The sequence below is a fragment of the Pogona vitticeps genome, chromosome 1 (genome assembly GCF_051106095.1).
Source record: "Pogona vitticeps strain Pit_001003342236 chromosome 1, PviZW2.1, whole genome shotgun sequence".
Lineage (NCBI taxonomy): Eukaryota > Metazoa > Chordata > Lepidosauria > Squamata > Agamidae > Pogona > Pogona vitticeps.
Window position 1 is genome coordinate 256,265,911 of NC_135783.1, and position 22,948 is coordinate 256,288,858.

General features: G+C 43.1%; 1 protein-coding gene across 1 annotated transcript in view; it reads right to left on the minus strand.

The window, feature by feature from the left end:
* Positions 1 to 22,948, minus strand: part of CTSD (cathepsin D) — a 46,352-nt gene that overhangs the window by 14,990 nt on the left and 8,414 nt on the right. Inside the window, exon 3 of the mRNA XM_020788827.3 lies at positions 58 to 181. Within this exon, the coding sequence (XP_020644486.3) occupies positions 58 to 181 (124 nt within the window). The remainder of the gene's footprint in view (positions 1 to 57; positions 182 to 22,948) is intronic.

Genomic DNA, 22,948 nt, shown 5'->3' on the forward strand with positions numbered 1-22,948 from the left:
AATGAGTGGAGACATTGCCGTATAAACCATGTAATTCTACTTAAAGAAATAACTTACAGCACGCAATATCCAGCAGGTGACAATGGACGGAGGGCACCCAGAGGTTGGATGATCCAGTGTCAAAGACCACAGTAAATTTCTGTGGTGGTGTCCCAATGCCAATCTCTCCGTAATACTGTGCCTGGAGAAAAGAGAGATGCAAAGATGGAGAGGTAAATACTTTGGCGGTAAGAGAAGCCCAACATGAAGTGAACACAGAATCAACAAATGCTCTATCTTCATGGCACCACACTGTCAACTATGGTGACCCTTACGCCAGCAAATAAATTATAGTGGAAAAAAAAGCTAATGCTACAAATAAGAAGTTCATCTAATTTATCCCCACAACACTAGGGTGGGCCAGGGTGGTGTGCAGCCTAGAGTGATAGATCAGGACCAGAGAGATCCGGGTTCAAATCCCCACTTACCTATCAACACTCACTCACTGGGTGACTCTGGAACAATCACTTTCTTACACAGTCACCCAGCCTGGTTTACCTCCAAGGATTTTTTTTAAAAAAGGCTGAAATTGTTTGGTTGAGGGCATAGGAAACATAAGTACATGTGGGGTTCTTGGAGGAAAGGCAAAAAATTTAAACAAGAAAAAGTGAGCTGGCTGTGTAAAGATCTGAGGAGGCAATGCTCACTTAGAGGCAAACACCATAGAAAATAGAAACAACCCTCACCAAAAATAGCAGTCAACAAAAGAATGTGAGTCAGTTTCATGAGATATAGTGTGCTTATTCATTTAGTGCTTTGGCACCTACTGTAGGTAGCCTGTTCTGCCAAGATGTCCAAGTCCCAATCTGTGGTTCTAGGTAAAGGTGAGGGGCAGAGAAAATAGCAAGTGAAAGCCCTCCCACTCCCCATCCTGTGTTCTCAGCTTCTTTTAAGAGTCAGTCTTAAATCTAAATAATCCTCCCATCCTCTGATGGTGTGCTTTACTTCAAAGAGATGAGAATTCATTCCTCAATAGGCCTCCTTGAAATTTTACCAAGAGAACAGAAGTCTACGCAGGCCCAATCAGCACTTAATTGTGGAAAGGTAACAATACACATTTTTTTACAGATTAGCAAACCAAAGTGACCATTATTCCTTGCAATGACTTTGTGATATGTTGTATGCAGCTCTGGTTGCAAACGTATTGCACAATTTATTATGCCTCTCAGTGAGATTCACTTCAGAGTAAACACTCAGCCACCCAGAGTCAAGAGACCCCAATCAGCAGCATTCTTCCACAGCAACAATTTTCTCCCCCCCCCCCGCATCATAAAGGCATGAAAGACCACCATTAACCTATGTGACAAGAAGGCAATAATAATCTACTGCAGGGGTGAGCAACATGTGGCTCTCCAGAGGTCTGCTGAATTATAAATTTGATCAGCATAACCACTGTTGAATTATGGTAGGAGGCGCATTCCATCAATATCTGGAGCATCCCATGCATCCTGTTTACTGGGATATCGCCTACATCTGCTCCTCGCTGCCACTGATTTCAGACACCAAGAATAAGGCATATATCCTTCTGCATTAGTTTAACCTTGTATTCTCTTTCTTGGTGCCCGCAGAATGCATGACAGAACATCGACAACAGGCTCACATTTTCAGAGAGAATGGGTTGCTAGTTAACAATATGTTTTAATAAGTTTTTGCATTTAAAGTGCAAGAGGCCTTTCTTCAGCATTGTGCCACCATATATTGCACCTCCTTCCTTATTATCCCCTTGGAAATATGTATGGAGTTGAGCCAGTGTTCCTACTTAAAAAGCAAAGAAACTCTAGATCTGCACCAACGTTTATACAGAGCTCCGACTCCCCAAACCAAATAGCCCATTACAATGTGTCTGTGGGCCTGTCTAATTTCCTTTGGAATGCGGATGTGGCATAGTAGATGGGAGGGTGTGATTGTCAAGACTTTATTTAAACTCAGAAACATAGAAGAGTTCATCCCTGCACCCCAGTGTTCAGACTTACTGACTCAACAAACTTTCACGCAAAACTCAATTTTGCTTGCAGTTGAGAGTTAAGCCTCACTTGGCTTGAACTCCAATCCGTTTGCCAATACAGTATTGACAATTGGAGAGAGCAGAGAGGAGATCTGCAACACATCAGAGGCAGAACCATTTCTTCCCAGAGGTCCAGTGGACAACAGGAAAAGAAAACACTCTACAGCATTTGTACGTGCAATATCCATTGGGGTGCGTGTTCTCTCACTCCGGCCAACTGCCCCATCTAAGTCAGGGTCTCTTTTTCCCTGGGCAAACTACCCGGGTACCATAGCTAGCATGGATGCTAGAAGTATATGCTCATGCAAAAATTATTACACAAGCAGCAGAAATGATTGTTTTCAAGAGCTTACAAAAATTAAAGATACTGATACTTGCTTTTCCTCTACTGGTCTCTAAAATTAAAACCACTACAGCATTAGGGCAGGGTGTGTTCTCTAACCAAGCACTTGTACAACAGTCTCTGTAAGCCAAAGATACTATACTGGTTATCACACTGAAAGTACTGCAGCCATTCACAGCAAACAAGTTAAATTAACTAACCCAGGGGTGGGCACACTTTTGATTAGCATGATCAACCTTTTTTCACAAACGCCACAATCCAGTTACTGGAGCTGGTACAAGAACAATGCATTTAGAATTGAAGAATTCTGGGTGTGGGATTTTGCTCCATATACCAGAACTGAACAGAGCTTCCACAGAAAAACATATTCCTGGCTACCCCATGTTTTGTTCATTTCAGCAGTCTAAGTAAGGGCAGGAAGGGAAGTAAAATGGTTGCTTTTATTCTAAAGCAGTGGAAGTCAGAAATGCCAAATATCTGGTAGTCATTAGGACAGATTTCAGTAGCTTCCTTTTTTTTTTTTTGGAGGAGCAAGAAGTTATTGGGAGCATTCATCTGTGCTCCAGGTATTTACATGTGGGAGGCATAATATGTTAACAGAAAATGGAATAGAGATTATTCAAAACTAGGTCAGATGTTGCACGGGTGAAAGATGGGTAACGTGGACCATCTGTTTAACAAACTATTTATAAAAATGAATATTTTTCCATACTTAATGTAGGAAGTTTTATTGTAATGAACAATTGGGCAATATTAAACAAAACGATGGCTATAACCTAAAAATGATGAAGCAGAAGCTGATGATCAAAATTTCCAAAAAGAACCATAGAATTTTAGCGCTGAAAGGAAACCCAATAGTCATTGAGGCCCATCTCTCGCAAAAGCAGGAAATATACATCTAAAGCTTATTTGACGGGTGGCCTTTGTTTAAAAATCTCCAATGAAGAAGAATCCACAACCACCTGAGGAAGTCCATTCCATTATAATATACTGGGCTTTTTTCTGCCTAAATGTTGAACTTTACATTTTTTTCCTTATAATACTCATTTGGTTTATTTTTGTCCAAATTTCTATCCTGTTTAGGTTGTCTTGAACTCTGTGTTTTCTGAAGGATTAGCCAGCACTCACTGTGTGGCATCATCTATAAATTTGAAGAACATTCCCTTGACATTCTTATCCAAGTCATTTATAATGGTGCTGAACCACAGTGGGCTCATGGCAAAACTTCTCACTCCTTTCTATGACGACAAGGAAGCATAAGTGAATACTCTTTAGATACAATCCATCAAGCAGATACTAATCCACCTACTAGTACTGTATCTTCATCTATCTCACTTTTATATCCAGCATAGTGGAAAGAACACTGACCTTCTTAAAAGCCTTGTTTAAAACAAGATGTACTATATCCACAGCATTCCCTGCATCTACCAAGCTTGTGACTCTTTCGAACAGAGTGATTTGTTTTTGATAAACCCATGCTGAATCTTAGAAATCACAATATTCTTTTTCTAAGTGCTTACAGATTGTTTAAAGTTATCTTTTAGAACCTTTCCTGGTTCTGAGGTCAAGAACATGTATGAGCTCTCTCAGTTCCATCCACACCTCAATTTCACAATTTGGGAAATGGGCCGCTTTTGCTTGGACTGATTCAGAATTCATCTGTCTCAGTTCAAGTCACAACCTGAGTCCAGATTTAGAAATCCAGAAGTCTACTCTTCCCAAAGACTATCATGGGAAACATTAAAACAGTAATGACTAGTCCTCTCTTGGCAGAATTAGATGAAATTGGAAGGCTTATTTATTAACCCTTCAAGAGGTGATTATGCTTAACAAATTACAGACCTAGTGTCAGGGCTGTTTTAGACCTAGTATACAAGCAAGAGGGACGTGGTGGCGCTGCAGGTTAAACTGCAAAGCCTCTGGGTTGCAAGGTCAAAAGGTCAGCAGTTCGAATCCACACGACGGAGTGAGCTCCTGTCGCTTGTCCCAGCTCGTGCCAACCTAGCAGTTCCAAAGCATGTAAAATGCAAGTAGATAAATAGGGACCACCACGGTGGGAAGGTAACGGTATTCAGTGTCTAGTTGTGCTGGCCAAGTGACCACAGAAACTGTCTACAGACAAACACTGGCTCTATGGCTTGGAAATGGGGATGAGCGCCACCTCCTAGAGTCAGACATGACTGGGCAATTTGTCAAGGGGAACCTTTACTATACAAGCAAGAAATCAACTGGTTATTATGAACAGAAATTAAGACACTCTTCAACTTGGACAATCAGGGAATGGTCTACGTAGTAAGAATAAGTTCTTATCCCATTTATTGGATGATTCAAGATGGGTTCTATTTGATGTTCTGTTATTTTATTCACATATTAAAAAAAACTCAAGTGAACACATATCCTTGATGACCCACTTCCCTACTGTTTGTGTATATACACCATCTCAGTATAAATCATTCGTGAATGCAAAATCAACTGGTATACTTAAACAAGAAGTGAGGCAGTGATGGCCTGTTTCATTCTCTTCCAATGCACATGCTGACTGCTGAAAAAGAAGGGACAGGAAAGGGAGAGAGAACAATTTCGAGATGGAAAGAGCTGTTCATTACCAGGTTACTGGAATTGGCATTTACAGAAGAATCAGAAAAGGACATCACACCCTTCCATTTGGAAATAGTACAAAAGCAGCGACAATCTAATTTACTTGGCTTTTAAAGTAAAATAAATGTAAAAGGATTGATGTAGGATTCCTGAGATATTCAGTAGGTACAGCCACCCCACTCTCCACCAGAGCCATAGACACACAGCAACTGCTATTCTCTCCTGCATTTCTTCTATTGTTGCCGGTACTATGGATCTGTTCCTGGATCCATTCCAGTCGAGCTTCAGGCTGCATCACAGTATGGAAATGTCATTGGTTGCCCTGCTTGATGACATATTGAGGGAGGCCAATAGGGGGGAAATGTCCCTTGATATCTCAGCCATCTTTGATACCGTCGACCACGGGTATCCTCTTGGGATGGCTCTTTGAGTTGGGGATCAGTGGCCTGGCTCTTGCCTGGCTCTGGCCCTTCCTGGAGGACCATTCTGAGAGAGTTCAGCTTGGAGAGAGTGTATCAGCCCCGTGGCTCCTCAACTGCAGAGTGCCGCAGGGCTTGATCATCTCTCCAGTGCTGTTTAATATCTATATGAGGCCACTGGGAGCGGTCATCCGGGGGTGCAGTGCTTCTTGTCACCAGTACACTGATGACACGCAGCTCTACATCTCCTTTTTTCCAACAGCAGTGGAGGCCATTTCACCCCTTGAGTGCTGCCTGGGAGCTGTACTGCAATGGATGCAGAAAAATGGACTGAAGCTGAACCTGGACAAGACGGAGGTCTTGAGGGTGGGCGCCCCTCTTATCAGTGGTTTGGGAAGCTCCCACTCTTTTGGGGGGCAACCCTCACAAGAACGAGTGTGGTCCACAGCTAGGGGGTCCACAGCTTGGGGGTCTATCTTGACCCAGCGCTTACCCTGGAGTCCCAGGAAGCATCCATGGTCCCCTCCACCCATCTATGTCTTCGGCGGATTGCCAGCTGCGCTCCTATCTGGACGTTGGGGCGCTCACCACTCTGGTCTATGCAATCATAATCTTGAGACTAGACTGTGACAAACCCAGACCTACTGGGATCTATCACACAGTTACTAAGCTGCCACCAACCATTCCCTATAATAAGTCACACAGACCAGGGATGGATTTTTAAACAACAAAAAGAATAAAGTTTATTTTAAATACACACAGGGAAAAATAAGCAATCAGGTGAATAAAATAAAGTAACGTGGCTTATTTTCACACACACCAGCATACAGTTTGGTTCACCTAGAACCTTTAACTTAAAGCACAGACCCTGAACCCATCAGTTCTGGCTAACCAACAGACCCCTGAACCTTTCAGGTTGGTACTCTGACACACAGTAGTACCCTGTCAGACACACAGACTCCCACAACAGCTTCTTCTTCCCCAGCTGCTGCTTCGTCCCAACCCAGTGTCTCACAGTCTGTCTCAGCATCCCCTCTTCACCACACAGGCATCACATATTTATACAGTACAGCCCCTCCTCCTGATGTCCCGCCTTCCACTCCCCATAGGATGGAACTTTCCCTCCAAACCCATGACAGACAGGTAACATCAGTGCTGTTATGTAACACCTCCCCTCTTTAAAAGTTGTTTTGTAGGGGGAAAGCTAAAAGTGCTTTTCACCAAAAAAACAACCTGCATAAAATACACAACAACATTTATACATACCATATAATACTTACATATACTTACACTCCAAGTAAACCATAGCAAATATGCATTTAACCATTTTACCATATACAGTACATCAATTTACCTTTATTAATACCAACCAAATTCAAAACCAGGTACATTTTAACTTTTTGTTTTCATTATATACATATAGTCCATGTTCTTTCGCCGTCTTCAGTCTTCAGGTCTTCTTGATAAGGCGTCAGCAACACAGTTCACTGACCCTCTGACCACCTTCACTTCAAAGTCATAGTCCTGTAAGTTCAAAGCCCACCTCATAAGTTTGCTATTGTGGGTTTTCATCGTCTTTAACCATTGCAACGGTGAATGGTCAGTACACAGAACAAAATGTCTTCCCCAGATGTAAGGCTTGGCCTTCTGGATCGCGTAGACTATGGCCAAACACTCCTTCTCCACGGTTGCCAAATGTCTCTCACCTTTTTGAAGTTTCCTACTCAGGTAGGACACCGGATGCTGGTCACCATTCTCATCCTCCTGGCACAGAACTGCTCCTACCCCGCTGTTAGACGCATCGGTGTAGATGATGAACTCCCGGTCGAAGTCTGGAGCACGCAGGACAGGATAGTTGATTAACGCCTCCTTCAACCTCTGGAACGCCGCCTCACAGTCGCTGGTCCACGGGATGCGGTCATCAGCCGTCTTCTTCGTCAGATCGGTCAGCGGAGCCGCAATCTCGCTAAACCTCGGGATGAACTTTCTGTAGTAGCCCACCAACCCAAGAAATGATTTGACTTTTTTCTTGGTGTTGGGTCTAGGCCAATCACGAACAGCTTCTATTTTGGCCTCCAGGGGTTTTATCATTCCTCCCCCTACCATATGACCCAAGTATTTTATTTCTGGGCTACCCAGCTGACACTTGCTGGCCTTTACTGTTAGCCCTGCTGCACTTAACCTCTGCAGCACTAACTCCAGGTGTATCAGGTGATCTTCCCAGGTATTACTGAAGATCCCTATGTCATCAATGTAGGCCACTGTAAAGTCACTGAGCCCTGCCAAGGTCTGGTCCATCAGCCTTTGGAATGTGGCTGGTGCATTTCTGAGACCAAAGCTCAGGACTCGAAACTCATAGAGACCAAAAGGGCTGCAAAAGGCAGTTTTTTCATGATCCCTGGGATCAATTCTTAATTGCCAATATCCCTTTACCAGGTCCAATGATGAGATGAACCGACAACCCCCTATGGTTTCAATCAGGTTGTCTAGCCTGGGCATTGGGTAGGCATCAGGAGTGGTTACACGGTTTAATTTCCTGTAATCGACACAAAACCTAATGCTCCCATCAGGCTTGTCCACAAGGACTATCGGAGAGGACCAAGGACTAGAAGAGGGGACGATTATGTTCTCCCTCAGCATCTCGTCCAGCTCCTTCCGCACCTTGTCCCTATAGGGTCCCGTTACTCGGTATGGGGATACTGCCTGCGGGGGTGCATCCCCTGTGTGGATCCGATGCATCACTCCCTTCACTATCCCCGGCTTGTTGGAAAACACCTGTTGATATTTACTAAGCAGCATTTTTAGTTCTTGCTGCTGGTCTGGGGTGAGTGCAGGACTGATCTTTACCTCCTCTGGGTTGTATTTTACTTCCCCTCTACCCTCCCAGAAGGGTAATTCAGCTTCCTCACTCTCAGCTGCTTTTATAGCAAATAGAACCCTCTGTTCCCCTCTGTAGTAGGGTTTTAGGGCATTCACATGAACCACCCTCCTTGCTTGGTTCTCCTCCTGCTCTATAAGGTAGTTCAGGTCTGACATCTTGGAGATGACCCTATATGGTCCTGCCCATTTGAGCTGCAGTTTGTTCTCTCTGCAGGGCCTAAGCCAAAGCACTTCCTCCCCTGGGTCAAAGTGCCTCTCTCTAGCTTTGTGGTCATACCATGTTTTCTGTCTGACCTTCTGAGCTTGCAGGTTTTCTGCTGCCAGCTCTAGATTTCTCCTTAGGTCAATCATCAAGGTGTCTATGTAAGTCACAACGTCTTGTGGGTCATCCTGGGTGATCTGCTCCCAATTTTGCTTGATCAAATCAAGGGGCCCTTTCACCCCTAAGTGTGCAGCAGACATGTCAGAGTGACCCCTTTGTAAGATCATGGGGCGATACTTTTCAGGTACCACCAGCTGACTTCTGATCCCATCTCCCCCTTTTGAGATATTCCTCAGGGTTTCTCTATATAAAATCCCCTTTTTCTCCAGAAATCTCACTGGGGTTTCAGGTGTTAGCTGGGCGTCAGTCACCTGTTCAAAACACTTTTGGAGAGTGGCGTCTGCCTTTTGCTCCTGTCCAAATCTGCTGTCTGTGGTTAAGGTTTCCACCACAGCTTCTGAACTCCCCTCTGCTTCCGCCTCTGGCTCATCATTACCCCCCTGAACTGTCCCCGTGGTGGCTTGTGAGCGTGTAATCACTAGCACCCTTTTCACATGTTCAGCCAGGTCATTTCCCACGAGCACGGCTGCTGGCAGAGTAGATGAAATCGCTATCCGCCAATCTCCCCTCCAGCCTTGAAAGTTGACAGGTACCTCTGCTACTGGCAGAGAGATTACCTGCCCCTCAATACCTGCTACCTTTATGCTCTCATTTGGGATTATAAACTCCCGGGGAATGATATCGGGATGGCACAGGGTTACCTGGGAACAAGTGTCCCGCAGCCCCCTATACTGACGGTCAAGTATTCCTACGTCCACCCCGGCTGTCTCAAACAACTGAGAATCTGTTTTTATCAGCAAGCAGCGCTTTACCTCCACAAGAGGACCATTTTCCTCAGCCTGCTCAGCATAGGTAGCTGTTCCAGACTGAGTAGCCATGGCAACAGGCTCCCTCTGTGACACTGAGCCTTGCTCTTGCTGGACACAGAACACAGCTTTTGGCTTGGTCCCACTAGAATTCTGAGGCACCATTCCTTTTAGCTGCTTCAATTTCTCACACTCTGAGATCAGATGACCCTTTCCCTGACAGAAATAGCATTTTCTGGTGTATTTTGATTCTCTCTCCTCTTGTTTGGGTTTTCCCTCCAAATTCTGAGGGCTTGGTTTCATGCCTGAGGGCTTCCCTTCACCATGGGCCCCTCCCCCTTGCTGGCTTTTCCCTTTTATTCTCAAATCCAGCTCCTTTTGCTTGGCCTCAAACTCAGCCCTGATCTGTAAAATTTCTTCCTCAGCCCTAGCTTTTATCTCTTTTACTTTTTCTTCAGTCTTATCTCTGATTTCTTTTAATTTAATGTCTTTTTGCTGAGTATATTTTTCAAGATCTTGCTCACTTTGTCTGACCTGAGCCTCATACTTTTCCTTCTTTGACATTTCTTCCCCTGATAAATTGTTAATAAACTTATTTAGGAACTTCAATTCCAATTGTACCAGTCTAATTTGGTGTTTCAGTTCCATCTCTTTTATCCTCATGGCCATTCCCCTTTTCTTGGCATCTGCCTCTGCCTGACAGATTTCAGCTCTTTCTTTTCTTCTGATTTCCATTTCCCTCACCCTCAGTTCATGCTGTTGGGCTAGGAGTAATTTTCTGAGTTCTGGGTCCTGCTCTCCTGTGCTGTCACCTTGCACTGAGCCAAATTCATCCTCAGAACCTTGGTCAATCTGGGGGTCTTTCACTTCACTCATGTCTGCTATCTTGCTTCGAGTCAAGGGCATAATCCCCCCTCAGAACAGGCTGCTTTAAAAAGTCAAGCCTCAAAATAAAACGACCACTTTTTTCCTTTTTGCCTCAGAACCAGCTCTCCCTAGAGATTGCTGCTGTTCCTCAGCACTTAAATTGCAACAGTATCGAGTCAGAGCCTACCCCCCTCTGCTGGGCCTCTCAGCTGGCAAGCTAGCTCACTGTTGCTACGCAGTTTTGCCTCAGCGTTTTCCCGCCAAAATCAGGCTGCCTCAGAGCACCTTAATCTAAGTCTCCCCAGTTGGCACGTTCTTCTACTAGTGCACCTCCCCGTGAGGTACACCTAGAAGATTACCTACGCGCCTCAGACTGTCCCTGACTAGACCCCCCTTGCTCTGGGCACACTTGCCAAGGCTTTGCTGGACCGCTGGACAACTGGACCAGTCGTATCCCACACGCTGGACACCAATCAATGTGACAAACCCAGACCTACTGGGATCTATCACACAGTTACTAAGCTGCCACCAACCATTCCCTATAATAAGTCACACAGACCAGGGATGGATTTTTAAACAACAAAAAGAATAAAGTTTATTTTAAATACACACAGGGAAAAATAAGCAATCAGGTGAATAAAATAAAGTAACGTGGCTTATTTTCACACACACCAGCATACAGTTTGGTTCACCTAGAACCTTTAACTTAAAGCACAGACCCTGAACCCATCAGTTCTGGCTAACCAACAGACCCCTGAACCTTTCAGGTTGGTACTCTGACACACAGTAGTACCCTGTCAGACACACAGACTCCCACAACAGCTTCTTCTTCCCCAGCTGCTGCTTCGTCCCAACCCAGTGTCTCACAGTCTGTCTCAGCATCCCCTCTTCACCACACAGGCATCACATATTTATACAGTACAGCCCCTCCTCCTGATGTCCCGCCTTCCACTCCCCATAGGATGGAACTTTCCCTCCAAACCCATGACAGACAGGTAACATCAGTGCTGTTATGTAACATAGACTACTGCAATACACTGTATGTGGGGCTGCCCTTGAGATTGATGTGGAAACTACAAATGGACCAGAACATGGCCATCAGATTAACTGGGGTGAAAAAAATATCATCATATTTCCCCTACTCTGGTGGCCTTACATTGGTTGCCCATTCGTTTTCACACTGACTCCAAGGTATTAATGGTTACATATAAAGCCCTAAATGGTTTAGGACCGTGACACCTGACAGAGCAACTGCTCCCACCTAGCTCTACTCGTATCCCTTGATCTAGCCAGGCTGGGCGGCTGATGTGCTTGACCCCGAGAGAGGCCCGGAAGGAGAGAACTAGAAACTGGGCCTTCTCGGTGGTGGCCCCTCACCTTTAGAATATATTGCCCCTTAAGATTCACCTGGCACCCTCGCTGGGAATTTTTAAGAACAAGCTGAAGACTTGGTTTTTCAGGCAGGCCTTCCCCCCTTCCAATTCTTAATTCCCTATCTCTTACTATCTTGGACTTTGCTTATCTCTATTATGTTTGATATTGTTGTTTGTTTTAATTTTGTTTTATATCCAGACTGTAAGCCGCCCAGAGTAGATTTGTTGAATCTAGATGGTCAGGGTAAAAGTTGGAAAATAAATAAATAAATAAGTAAATGAAAATACTACAGCTGTTATGGGAAACCTGCATGGAGGAAAATGATCCACGGCAGTTCTCAGCACTCCTCTGGCTTCAGAAAGCTTTGTTTAAAACACACTTAGTTTGCTGGCTTGAGAACACCATGTGCTTTTCTTGTTTCCCTACAACCTGTATGTTACTCATTGAAGTTCTGGAATTACTGGAATTACCTTTAGCTATGCACCTGCTAGGAGGCAGCTGCAATGCACACCTTGAAATCTTTAGCAAGCCGCTACTGAACAAAGGTCTGCAGGATCTGATTTTTTACATACCCCTTTTTAAATGCAAATTGTATGAAACAGAGACTATGCTCTGCATTAATCATAAACTAATAAGAATGTTTGTTCAATCATCTTTTGAGACACTCTCTGCCTATAAAAATACATACAGAAATACTGTGTCTGCCATACTATTATTTTAGTATTAACATAGCTCCTAACCCTTCATTTGTTGTCCGTTCCAAGCTGACTCACAGTCCTCCTTATTTCTGGTCCCAGCCTTGCCCCTGCCTCTGTCCTTGCACTGTAAGCCTAAGCTGCACACATCAAGATGTGTTCTAGTCCCCAGTTTATATATCCTCAACTAGAAAAGAAAGAGAACCCAAGACATGAAGACGTGGATTTCATATTGGGATAGTTTACTTGAATTAGCCATTTCAATGTAAGAAATCCACTTTCTTTGTCCCTTCCTGATAGAGACAGGCCATTATGATGATCTTATATGAAGAAGAAGAAGAAAATGGAACAAAGCCAAAGATTATATGGATCTGTTACAAAATCAGAAGAGATAGGATCAGATTAAGATGTTTTTAAAATTGGTATTAAAGATGACTCAGAAATATCCTGTGTCTCCAAACTGGCTGTGAAATGGTATTTAAATGGGTGGCTGCAATCTGGCCAGAAGGCTAAAAGGCTTTAGGCTAAGAGAGAGGCTGTTTCTTCACCCACAAGAAAAGAATCCTCCAAGTTCAAGGCAAATAATATACCGAATCTGCTTTTCTAACTAAATTAGGATTGTAGAAATGTCTGCCATGCATTAATTTCTGTGGTCCTAGAAATTTTTCTGTCTGTAGAACAGCTCTGTGTCCCCCTTCTTTGTCTAGTATGGGCGCATCCAAAGCAAGGACCTTGAAATGTTACTGGACCACAACTCTCAGTATCCCTCCCCAACATCTGTGCTGGCCGAGACTGCTGGAAATTGATGTTCAGCAACATTTGAAGGGACTCATTTTGTCAACCCTAATCTGGTGACAAGAGTCTCTGGGTGTGAAAGATCCTAGGCTCAAATCCTTGGAAAGGCCTTACATTGGAAGAAAAAGGGAAACCAAACCATTAAGTTACATAGATGGGAAGGAATACTTCAGGAGTAAAACACATGTTATGGATGCAGAAGGCTCCAGGTTCGGAGTCTGTCCCCTTCATATAAGGTTCAGCAATATCTCTTAAATCACGGAGAGCTGCTGTCTGTCAGTTCAGACAATACCAGCAGCAAAAGCTTTGGCTTTGTTTAAGGCAGCGGCTTTGTTTATGATGACACAAGCCACTGTGGAAACAAGAAATTTTGAGAACGGGTCTTCGTGACTTGGGAAGAAGTATCCATTTCCGGCCACCATCTAATCCCAGCATACTCTTGAGACCCATAAAGTATTATGAAAATGTTAAAGCTGGATAGCTGGTTATAAAAGCATCAGTAATGTGTTTCTGCGTGTGAGAATGACTGTGGAGGTGGGCTGGGTGTGGCAGGGAAAAGGTTTCCAGCCTGCCTCAGCAGGATCGCCAACGTTTCTAATTTAGCAACTGAGGCAGTTCTTTAAAACTGCTTCAAGATGCCAGATTTTCAATAACCAAGATTAATGTTTCACCTTTCCTTCTGCACTTTGGTTGTTTTTGAAAGGCAAATGTTTGCTAAAAATGAGAATTTAGTGTGGCAGTATTTTAATCTGGAGTTAATATTGATTGATTGATGGTGTCAGAAATAGAGCTGATTATTAATGATTAGTAGTATTGAAAGCAACGTAAGCTGAAGTCAATTTACTCCAGTCCCATGCATCCATGTCATGCTGGTGAGGTGATCAATTAGACCAAAATAAATGTATCTAGAAGACAACAGAAGAGGAAGCAAGGCACCATTATATTATATTAATGGTGCTATCTACACTTGGATGCCTGCCTGGCATTCAGGAAGCTAAGCTATGTTCTGAGGATAGAAGTGAAGTGCCTCAGTCCAGCTAAATTCAGGCCTGCGACCCTGATAACAGAAAGTGCAAGGAAACCATGATCTACCAAAGTGAACTTTCTCAGTATTCTGTGGAGCTGCAGCATTATGATTATTGGGAATATGATATTGCTGTTGCCAGTAATTCACCCTCCCCCTACAACAGCTAGTTTCTTACCCACCTCCTCCTTCATTAGAGTGAACCACTAAAAGAGTGAGTATAAAAATCTGAAGGAATTCATGGATGATTTCCTTTAGAACACACAGCTGCAAAGAACTAGGAGTAAGCAACATGCAGACCCTCCAAGAAAATGCTGCCAAGTGGAATACTTCCCTTTTCCTTCACCTGGTTTTTTAATTCTCTACCCCCAACCAGTCAGTATTTAGTAACTACTGTTCCTATTTAGTCACTCATTGGGATGTTTCCAGTGATTTCTCCTTCGGGGTCTTCTTCCTGGAGATATTTTTGTACTTGTGTAAAACTTAGGGTTTCCTTAAGCCTGCCCTTCAATGCACACATGATACTATTTTGGCTATGTAAGCATTCACAATCATGTCCAGTTATCAGAAATAGAAGGAATAATGCTTCGAATTATAGGACATAGGACCCTCTGAACCTCTCCTGATCATCAGCAGGTTCACTTTAGGTAACTATTAGCAGTTAGCCAGGGCGGTGCTGGTTGCAACTGTCATAGACCCCTAAATTGAAACACTTTCCTTCACCCGCATAAACCAACTCCCCAAACCCTTAAGAAATCTACACCTTCTTCAGGTCTGTAGTTTTACTGGAAGGCTCCCTGAATTGGATGAGTGAATCAGCAAAATCTCCCTAAATGAGTCTCGAAGTTTAAGGAAAAAAATCGCAGAGGGTGCTTTCAAGCAAGGGAGGCTCATTACTGGGAGAACACCTCACCACAAAATTTGGAAGTGAGGCCTTCCTTCCTGGCCCACAAACCACCCCTGCTTCCAGGCAAAGCTTTTATTAGGCAATCAGTCTGCTTCGCATATGGAATATTATTTGGGTGGGGCTGAAGCTGACTTCAGCTCCGTTTATCAACCTTCTGTGTTTTCCCACTGCTCCCCCACCTTCTTACACAAAGTGCTTATATAAAGAAGAAGAGAAAGAATAAATTCATAATGTGTTTTGCATAATGCGCTTTGTTTGGAAGCACCCATGATTGTAATAAACATGGGAGGCCAGCCCTGTACAAAGGCTATCCAGTAACCATACAAGAAGGACAAGCTTCAGCATTCAAAGAGAAGGCTGAGCAACAAGTTACTGTTTACATATTTATCATGGCAAGGTCCTAGTTACAATGTGTCTGCCTTGTGCTTTGATTTCGAACAGATAGCAGGCACTTCACAGATACATATTTACAGCTTTATCTGCTCATGGAACAACAAGGGCATTCTATCCTTTGACCCAATCCTTTAAATACAATATTCAGATAAGTACTGGGGTGCAGCTGAGGGAGCTCACAGCCTGAATAGCAATACATATTTACCAATGTGTTTGAAGTAATGCCAGCCATTCTTCAGAAAAACAAGTGGTAAAGTACCAGAATAAGAACAGAAGACTAAACAGAAGAGTAAACCCTTCTTAGGCTGACTTTGAAAAGAAAGAAAAAAACTGGCTTCCCATGGATAACCAAGAGCAAAGGCTGCCCCTTCTTATATTTTCCCTCTCCTTTCTCATAGCTGGTTAGGTTTTAAAAGATTTACTTCCAAGTAAGCATGATTAGGATTATAGCCTGAGGTGACAATCTTATATCCAGTTTCCCAAAGGTAAATCTCATTGGCCTAAATCCATCTGCTAATCCAGACTGCAGCAGACACACTGAATCAACTGCTGGATGCAAGTCAACACATACATTTCAATAATTCAATGGGTCTACTATGTTGAGATTAGCAGGTGGACTTGGGCCACTGAACTCAGTGGGACTTAACTTTCAAGTAGAGATATATAGAGAATTCAGAGATATATAGAACTATTAGAAGGCAATTTGGCCAATAGAGGCACCACCCAGCTACTATACTGTGTGTGCCAGAAACACAAAAGTTTCCCAGAACAGAAACACTTCCCTAAACTACATTACACAGGCATATACTGTATGTGTTTATCATGCAACATAGATGAATAAAAAAACATAAACTCAATGTTCATATAGAAAGTTCCTAAGATAAGAAACTTCCAAAAATTTCAAGTACCATTACTATAATGTAGGAAGATTTTGCTTTGAAACACTGATGCAGGTAATTTTTGTGCACATTGTTGGATACAAGTGGGAAATGATGTAAAGAAAAGCAAGCAGAGTATCTAGCAAAAATTTTCTCTGAGGCAAAAATATTCAACATCTACGAGTTTGTGGGCTTCACAGGCCACAGTTCAATCCACTGGAACTCACAAGGGGGGAAAGCTACTATTTGTTTTTTAAAATAAGATGGACAGGAAGTGAGCAGCCTGTTTAGAAGAGCAGCACTCCTGCAAATGCTAACCATCCCTTAAGTCATAAATGCCTTATGCTCTTTATTTCAAAGACAGGCAGTATCCCCCCACCCCGCTGCACTGCCCATATTTGGAGGCCACAAGATGCAAGGACGTGTGGTGCCTTATTCCTAAGGGACGTAAATAGTATCAGGTGCTGCCTGCCCCCTTCTTTAGTTCTTTTGCATTTTTTCAGTGATACTGAGACACAAAGAAGCTGCAGAACATACACAGAGGCACAAAGTAGCACACTACTATTGGTAAACGGGAAATTGTCTTCTTCACTCTATCCAGCACGGCGCAGACGTGCAGAAGTAAGGGATGACATGAATACCCAAGAGTCTTGTGCAGATTCATAAAGAACAGCCAAACTCATTCTTGGGCATGAAAAGCATGACTACTTGCTAAAGATGATGCTGGTACAAGCTTTATGCAAACTTAATTACAGAACAAGATGGAGCAGAAGAAGAAAGGTACCTGTCCTGCTGTAAGCAGAGATAACTGCACCCCAAATCAAGAAGTACACATAATGCAGCTGGAACACATAAGAGAGCAGAAAAGAAAAAGAATTTCGTAGCAGTACAGCTCTTCGGCTTCTGTAAGGGACCTAACAGTAGCAGAAGACATCAAGAAGAGGTGGCAAGAATACACAGAGGAATTATACCAGAAAGACTGGGATGTCCTGGACAACCCAGATAGTGTGGTCGCGGACCTTGAGCAAGACATCCTGGAGGGTGAAGTCAAGAGGGCCTTAGAAAACATGGCTAACAACAAGGCCAGTGGAGGTGATGGCATTCCAATGGAACTACTTAAAATCTTAAAAGATGACACTATTAAGGTGCTACACGTAATATGCCAGGAAGTTCGGAAAACTCAGCAGTGGCCAGCGGATTGGAAAAGATCAGTCTACATCCCAATTCCAAAGAAGGGCAGTGCCAAAGAATGTTCCAACTATGGTACAATTGCACTCATTTCACACGCTAGCAAGGTTATGCTCAAAATCCTCCAAGGTAGGCTTCAGCAGTATGTGGACCGAGAACTCCCAGAAGTAGAAGCTAGATTTCGAAGGGGCAGAGGAACTTGAGACCAAATTGCTAACATGCGCTGGATTATGGAGAAAGCCAGAGAGTTCCAGAAAAAAAAAATCTACTTCTGCTTCATTGACTATGCAAAAGCCTTTGACTATGTGGCCCATAGCAAACTATGGCAAATTCTTAAAGATACGGGAGTGCCTGAACATCTTATCTACCTCCTGAGAAATCTATACATGGGACAGGAAACAACAGTTAGAACTGGATATGGAAGCACTGATTGTTTCAAAATTGGGAAAGGAGTATGACAATACTGTATATTGTCTCCCTGCTTATTTAACATATATGCAGAATACATCATGAGAAAGGCTGGACTGGAGGAATCCCAAACTGAAATTAAGATTGCTGGAAGAAATATCAACAACCTCCGATATGCAGATGCTACCACTCTGATGGCAGAAAGTGAGGAGGAATTAAAGAACCTTTTAATGGGGGTGAAAGAGGAGAGCGCAAAAATGGTCTGAAGCTCAACATAAAAAAAAACTAAGATCATGGCCACTGGTCCCATCACTTCCTGGCAAATAGAAGGGGAAGATATGGAGGCAGTGACAGATTTTAGTTTCTTGGGCTCCATGATCACTGCAGATGGTGACAGCAGCCACGAAATTAAAAGACGCCTGCTTCTGGGGAGGAAAGCGATGACAAACCTTGACAGCATCTTAAAAAACAGACACATGACCTGTGCCAATGAAAGTCCGCATAGTTAAAGCTATGGTTTTTCCAGTAGTGATGTATGGAAGTGAGAACTGGACCATAAAGAAGGCTGACCGCCAAAGAATTGATGCTTTTGAATTGTGGTGCTGCAAGAGGCTCTTGAGAGTCCCCTGGACTGCAAGGAGATCAAACCTATCCATTCTGAAGGAAATCAACCCTGAGTGCTCACTGGAAGGACAGATCCTAAAGCTGAGGCTCCAATACTTTGGCCATCTCATGAGATGAGACCCTGGAAAAGACCCTGATGTTGGGAAAATGTGAAAGCAAATAGAGAAGGGGACAACAGAGGACGAGATGTTTGGACAGTGTCCTCAAAGCTACCAACATGGGGAGGCAGTGGAAGACAGGAGGGCCTGGTGTGCTCTGGTCCATGAGGTCACGAAGAGTCAGACACGACTTAATGACTAAACAACAACACAGCTCTATGGCTCAACTCTACTGCCTTCCTTTGCCAGCACAAAGTAAGAAAGAAATGGGGAACATGTCGTCCTCTAGCAGTTGTGGACTGCAATTCCCATCAGTTCTTGCCAAAAGGCACAATGGTGAGGGAGATCATGAGAGTTGCCATGCTACCACATCAGGCAAATTATACCTTCCCAATCCCCAATGTAAAATATTTTAGATAGCCTTTAGCCCTTTTAAGTTTGGAAGAAGTTTTGGAGTTCCACTAAGCTCTACTGCACCCCTGCCATCATGTTCAATCCAGTTAATTTCACTATTGCTGACTCCTTGTGGAGCAAGATAGATCAATCTACACAATTTAGAACAGGAAGCATATGTCTCACTCCACTTAGAACTGCTGAATTTCTGAATGCAGGAATGGATTTGCCTGTTTGATAGCTCAGTGGTTTAAGTCTCTGTCTATGGATCAAAAGGTTGGAAGTTTGATTTCCCACCACTTCTCATTGACAGGGTCTGGACTCAATGATCCAGAGTCTCTTCTAGCGCTGCAGTTCTAAAATTATTATTATTCAAAAATTGGGGAATTTACCATTTGGACTACAAATTCCAGAATCCTCCATCCACCATGGCCACTGTCCCAAAGACTTTCTGGCCCCAAATGATGGTTATGTAAAGGAAAACATCTGCATCAAACAGACTTTGATTAGAAACAATCCAGACTAAATAAAAATGTGGACATTTCTCAACAAAGAAAATCAACCAATACTCTGAGCCAAGTAAAGCTTCCTTTAAAAGAAAACACTACAGGTGCACTGATATACTGAGCAATGTCCATGTGTACATTTCAACATCTCAAGCAAAGCTTGGTTAAACACTTCCATCCCCTCCTCACATAACTCATTTGGGAGTCAGACAAAGGGATGGTGAATTACAGAAAGGGGAAACTGAATATTGCAAGAGCCTGTGCCAAGGGAAAAAAATACTTGCTTTCCCAGGAAATGAGACATACTTTGAGAGCTAAGGAAGAAGAGGTTGCAACTCCACAGCAGCAGAAAAGGTTCCACCATTGTGATGCCTCAGAAGGTGCCCTGTGGAGAACACATAGTTCATGCACTGGCAGCTTCTCATTTATATTACTGCAATGCACTCAACTAAAGTCGCCCTCGGAAGCGATACAGAAGTTGCAGCTAGTGCAATACATGGCAGCCAAACTGCTGGCAATAACTGCCAGATGACACCAGTTTTAAAGGAATTGCAATGGCTGCCAATATGGTTTCATGCAGAGTTCAGGGTGCTGATGCTATTTTTTAAAAAGCTATAAAGGGCAGAAGACCTTGAGGGAGTGCCTCCTTTATGCCTCACCTCAAGAATCAACAAACACACTACACAGAAATTCTTTCTTTGTTACAACACACCACTTGTGGAATACTCTTCCCTTGTGAGGCCTAACTGGCACCAAGCCTCCGCTTATTTTGGTGCCAAGTTAAGATCTAGCTCACCTAAATGTGCACCCAAACATTGGCACCAAAGGACAGTATCACTTGGTTTCTACTCTATTTGTCTGCTGGTCTTTTTTCACTGAATTTGTTGACAGCGTTCCTCCCTATGATCTATTGATACGAGGTGGCTTAGAAGCATTTCAATAAATACACTATCTTGGAACACCAATATGTGCACCTGTGATGCTCAACTTGAACTTGTGCAGCCCCTATGATGTATTCTGTACTTCTGAGGAGAAAAACCACCAACAGGAGAGTACTGAGAATAACTATTAGGCCCAAGAGTCACATGCCATCATCTTGGTGACTCTGGCAAATTGGCATCAGAAAGCAAAGTACAGGAGACAGTGGTAGACAGATAAGGAAACATCATGTAGCAAGTTAAAAATTCAAGAATGTTTGTATAAGTGACAGAGAAATAGCTGGATAAATTATTTGAAACCAGAATTAGAAATTTTAACTTTACCATGTGCATGTTTTTATTTAAAAAAAAGCAGAGACAGTAAAATACAGACAGGGCAATCTTCCAAGAGAAAGATAAAATGTCTCACAGGATAAAGAGGTATAAAATTAGGCTGGGTTTTTTCCCGTCTTGGTATACAAACATGGTTTTCAGAGTTGCAACTGATAACTACAACACAAAGGAGGGTTTCCCGCTAGGACCTGGCAGATGAGCTCAATGGTACATGCAGACTCTGAGAACCAAGAATGATTCAACACTCTGATGTGAACCAAAGCAGAAGGGGCATTCTTGATATCAGGGGAACACAACAGCCACAGGATGCATGTGCCACGATTGTGCGCCCTTCTTGACAGAGGGAAAAAAATACTTGCTGAAATCCTGTTGTGCAGTTGCACAATGTTACTTTTACAGGTGAACTGCCTAAGTTAAGGAATTTCTGTAGACTCTACCTGTTGCACACTGAGTTGCACAATTCAGCATGCATGACTTGCACAACACAGTGTGCAATAGATAATGGCTACAGAGATACCTTAAGGCAATTTGCCTCTGAAAGTTATATTGTTTGAATAACTGCCCAACAGGATTTCAGCCACTGAAGCAAACAGTCTCTCCTCAAAGGCTCTAGGAATTAAAATTCTCATTTAAAAGAAGACAATTCCCGCCCCCCCAGTGCCTGTCTTTGGATTTCTCAAAGACTTTTAGGGGTGGGGTGGCCCCCTGCTCTATATTTTTCTCTCCAATGTCCTTAACATTCTCAAGCTTATGAGGAGAGTCCTCATGAGTAAACAGTATACTATGCCAAAAGCAAAGTTTTCCATTCACAGAAAAGGGGGAAAGTATCTTTGAAGCTTTGAGTTATTAAGAATTAAACCCATTATACAGAAGTAACACAGAGCTTATGGTGACACAGCTGATTCTTTATCAACATGCTGATTCATAATCCTGCAATTTCCTGTCACATGTCGAGGATCAAAGTGCCATGCACTTGTTCCCTTCCACTTTTTGACAACAAGGACAAACCGGACAGAACAGTTAGAACTGTTATTTGTACATAAACATAAAAAAAAACCCTGCACTCAATGTTTATATCTAGAATTCTACATGAGGTCTCCAGAATCAGATCAAGACCACAATATATTAGGGTACAGGTGAATTCAATCTTCCTTGCAATGAGCCCAATTCAGAATGGGCCTACAACACCCACAATATTAAATTAGACTGAAAAACAGAGTTTCATTTAGAATAGCGTCCTGCCCCTAATGTTACAGACCTGCTTTGCATTGGCCTTCTCTTATCCCTTTAAAAGCCTTTCCTGACACTGACCTGACACCTGATATTCTTTCCCACCTGGCATTCTTCCCCATGCCAGCAATATCATAAACTAAGAGATCCTGCCATAAGAGCACATAATACAACATGCTTCCCAAGTTATTAATAAAAATCATGTGCTGCCAATTAATAAAAATCATGTGCCGCCAGCACCATCAATTCTGACTTATGGCGATCCTTTTCTACCTTTTTCCAGGTAGAAGAATACCCAGAAGTGTTTTTCCATTTCCTTCATTCTGGGGGCATCCTGCGACTCTGCAACTTTCCCAAGGCCACACAAGCTGGATCTACTCACAGGAGATATAGTGGGGAACTGAACTTCCAACCTCTGGCTCTGTAGCCAGCTGCCCCAGTAATGATGAGGGATGATATTTGAATGGAAAGGAATGACAGTGTGGGCCTCTCCCTTATAATCCGAGTATTCCAGCATGATCTGAGGACTTGAATTGAAATAACAGACTAAGATAAAATTAAGAGTCATCCTTAGAGTTTATGGTTTTATACCATTTAGAAGCTTAGGACGAGCTCCAGGGTAATGGGAAGCCAACCAGGGACAAGAAAGGAGAAGGATATTAGAAGAGAAGAAACAGTGCAGAGGCACTGAAATCCTTTCAATCTTCTTAGCAATCTTTGAGCAATCAGGAAACATATCAGCATATTCTCTTAAGTAGGCATGAGACCTGTCTATTCCCAGGCAAGTAGGCCCAGAACTGCAAGGCTTAGAATTAGCGAAGAACCAGAAAAGCACCAAAAACCTGTTCTTAATTGTATTCCTTCTTGACTAAATCCTGTTGATGC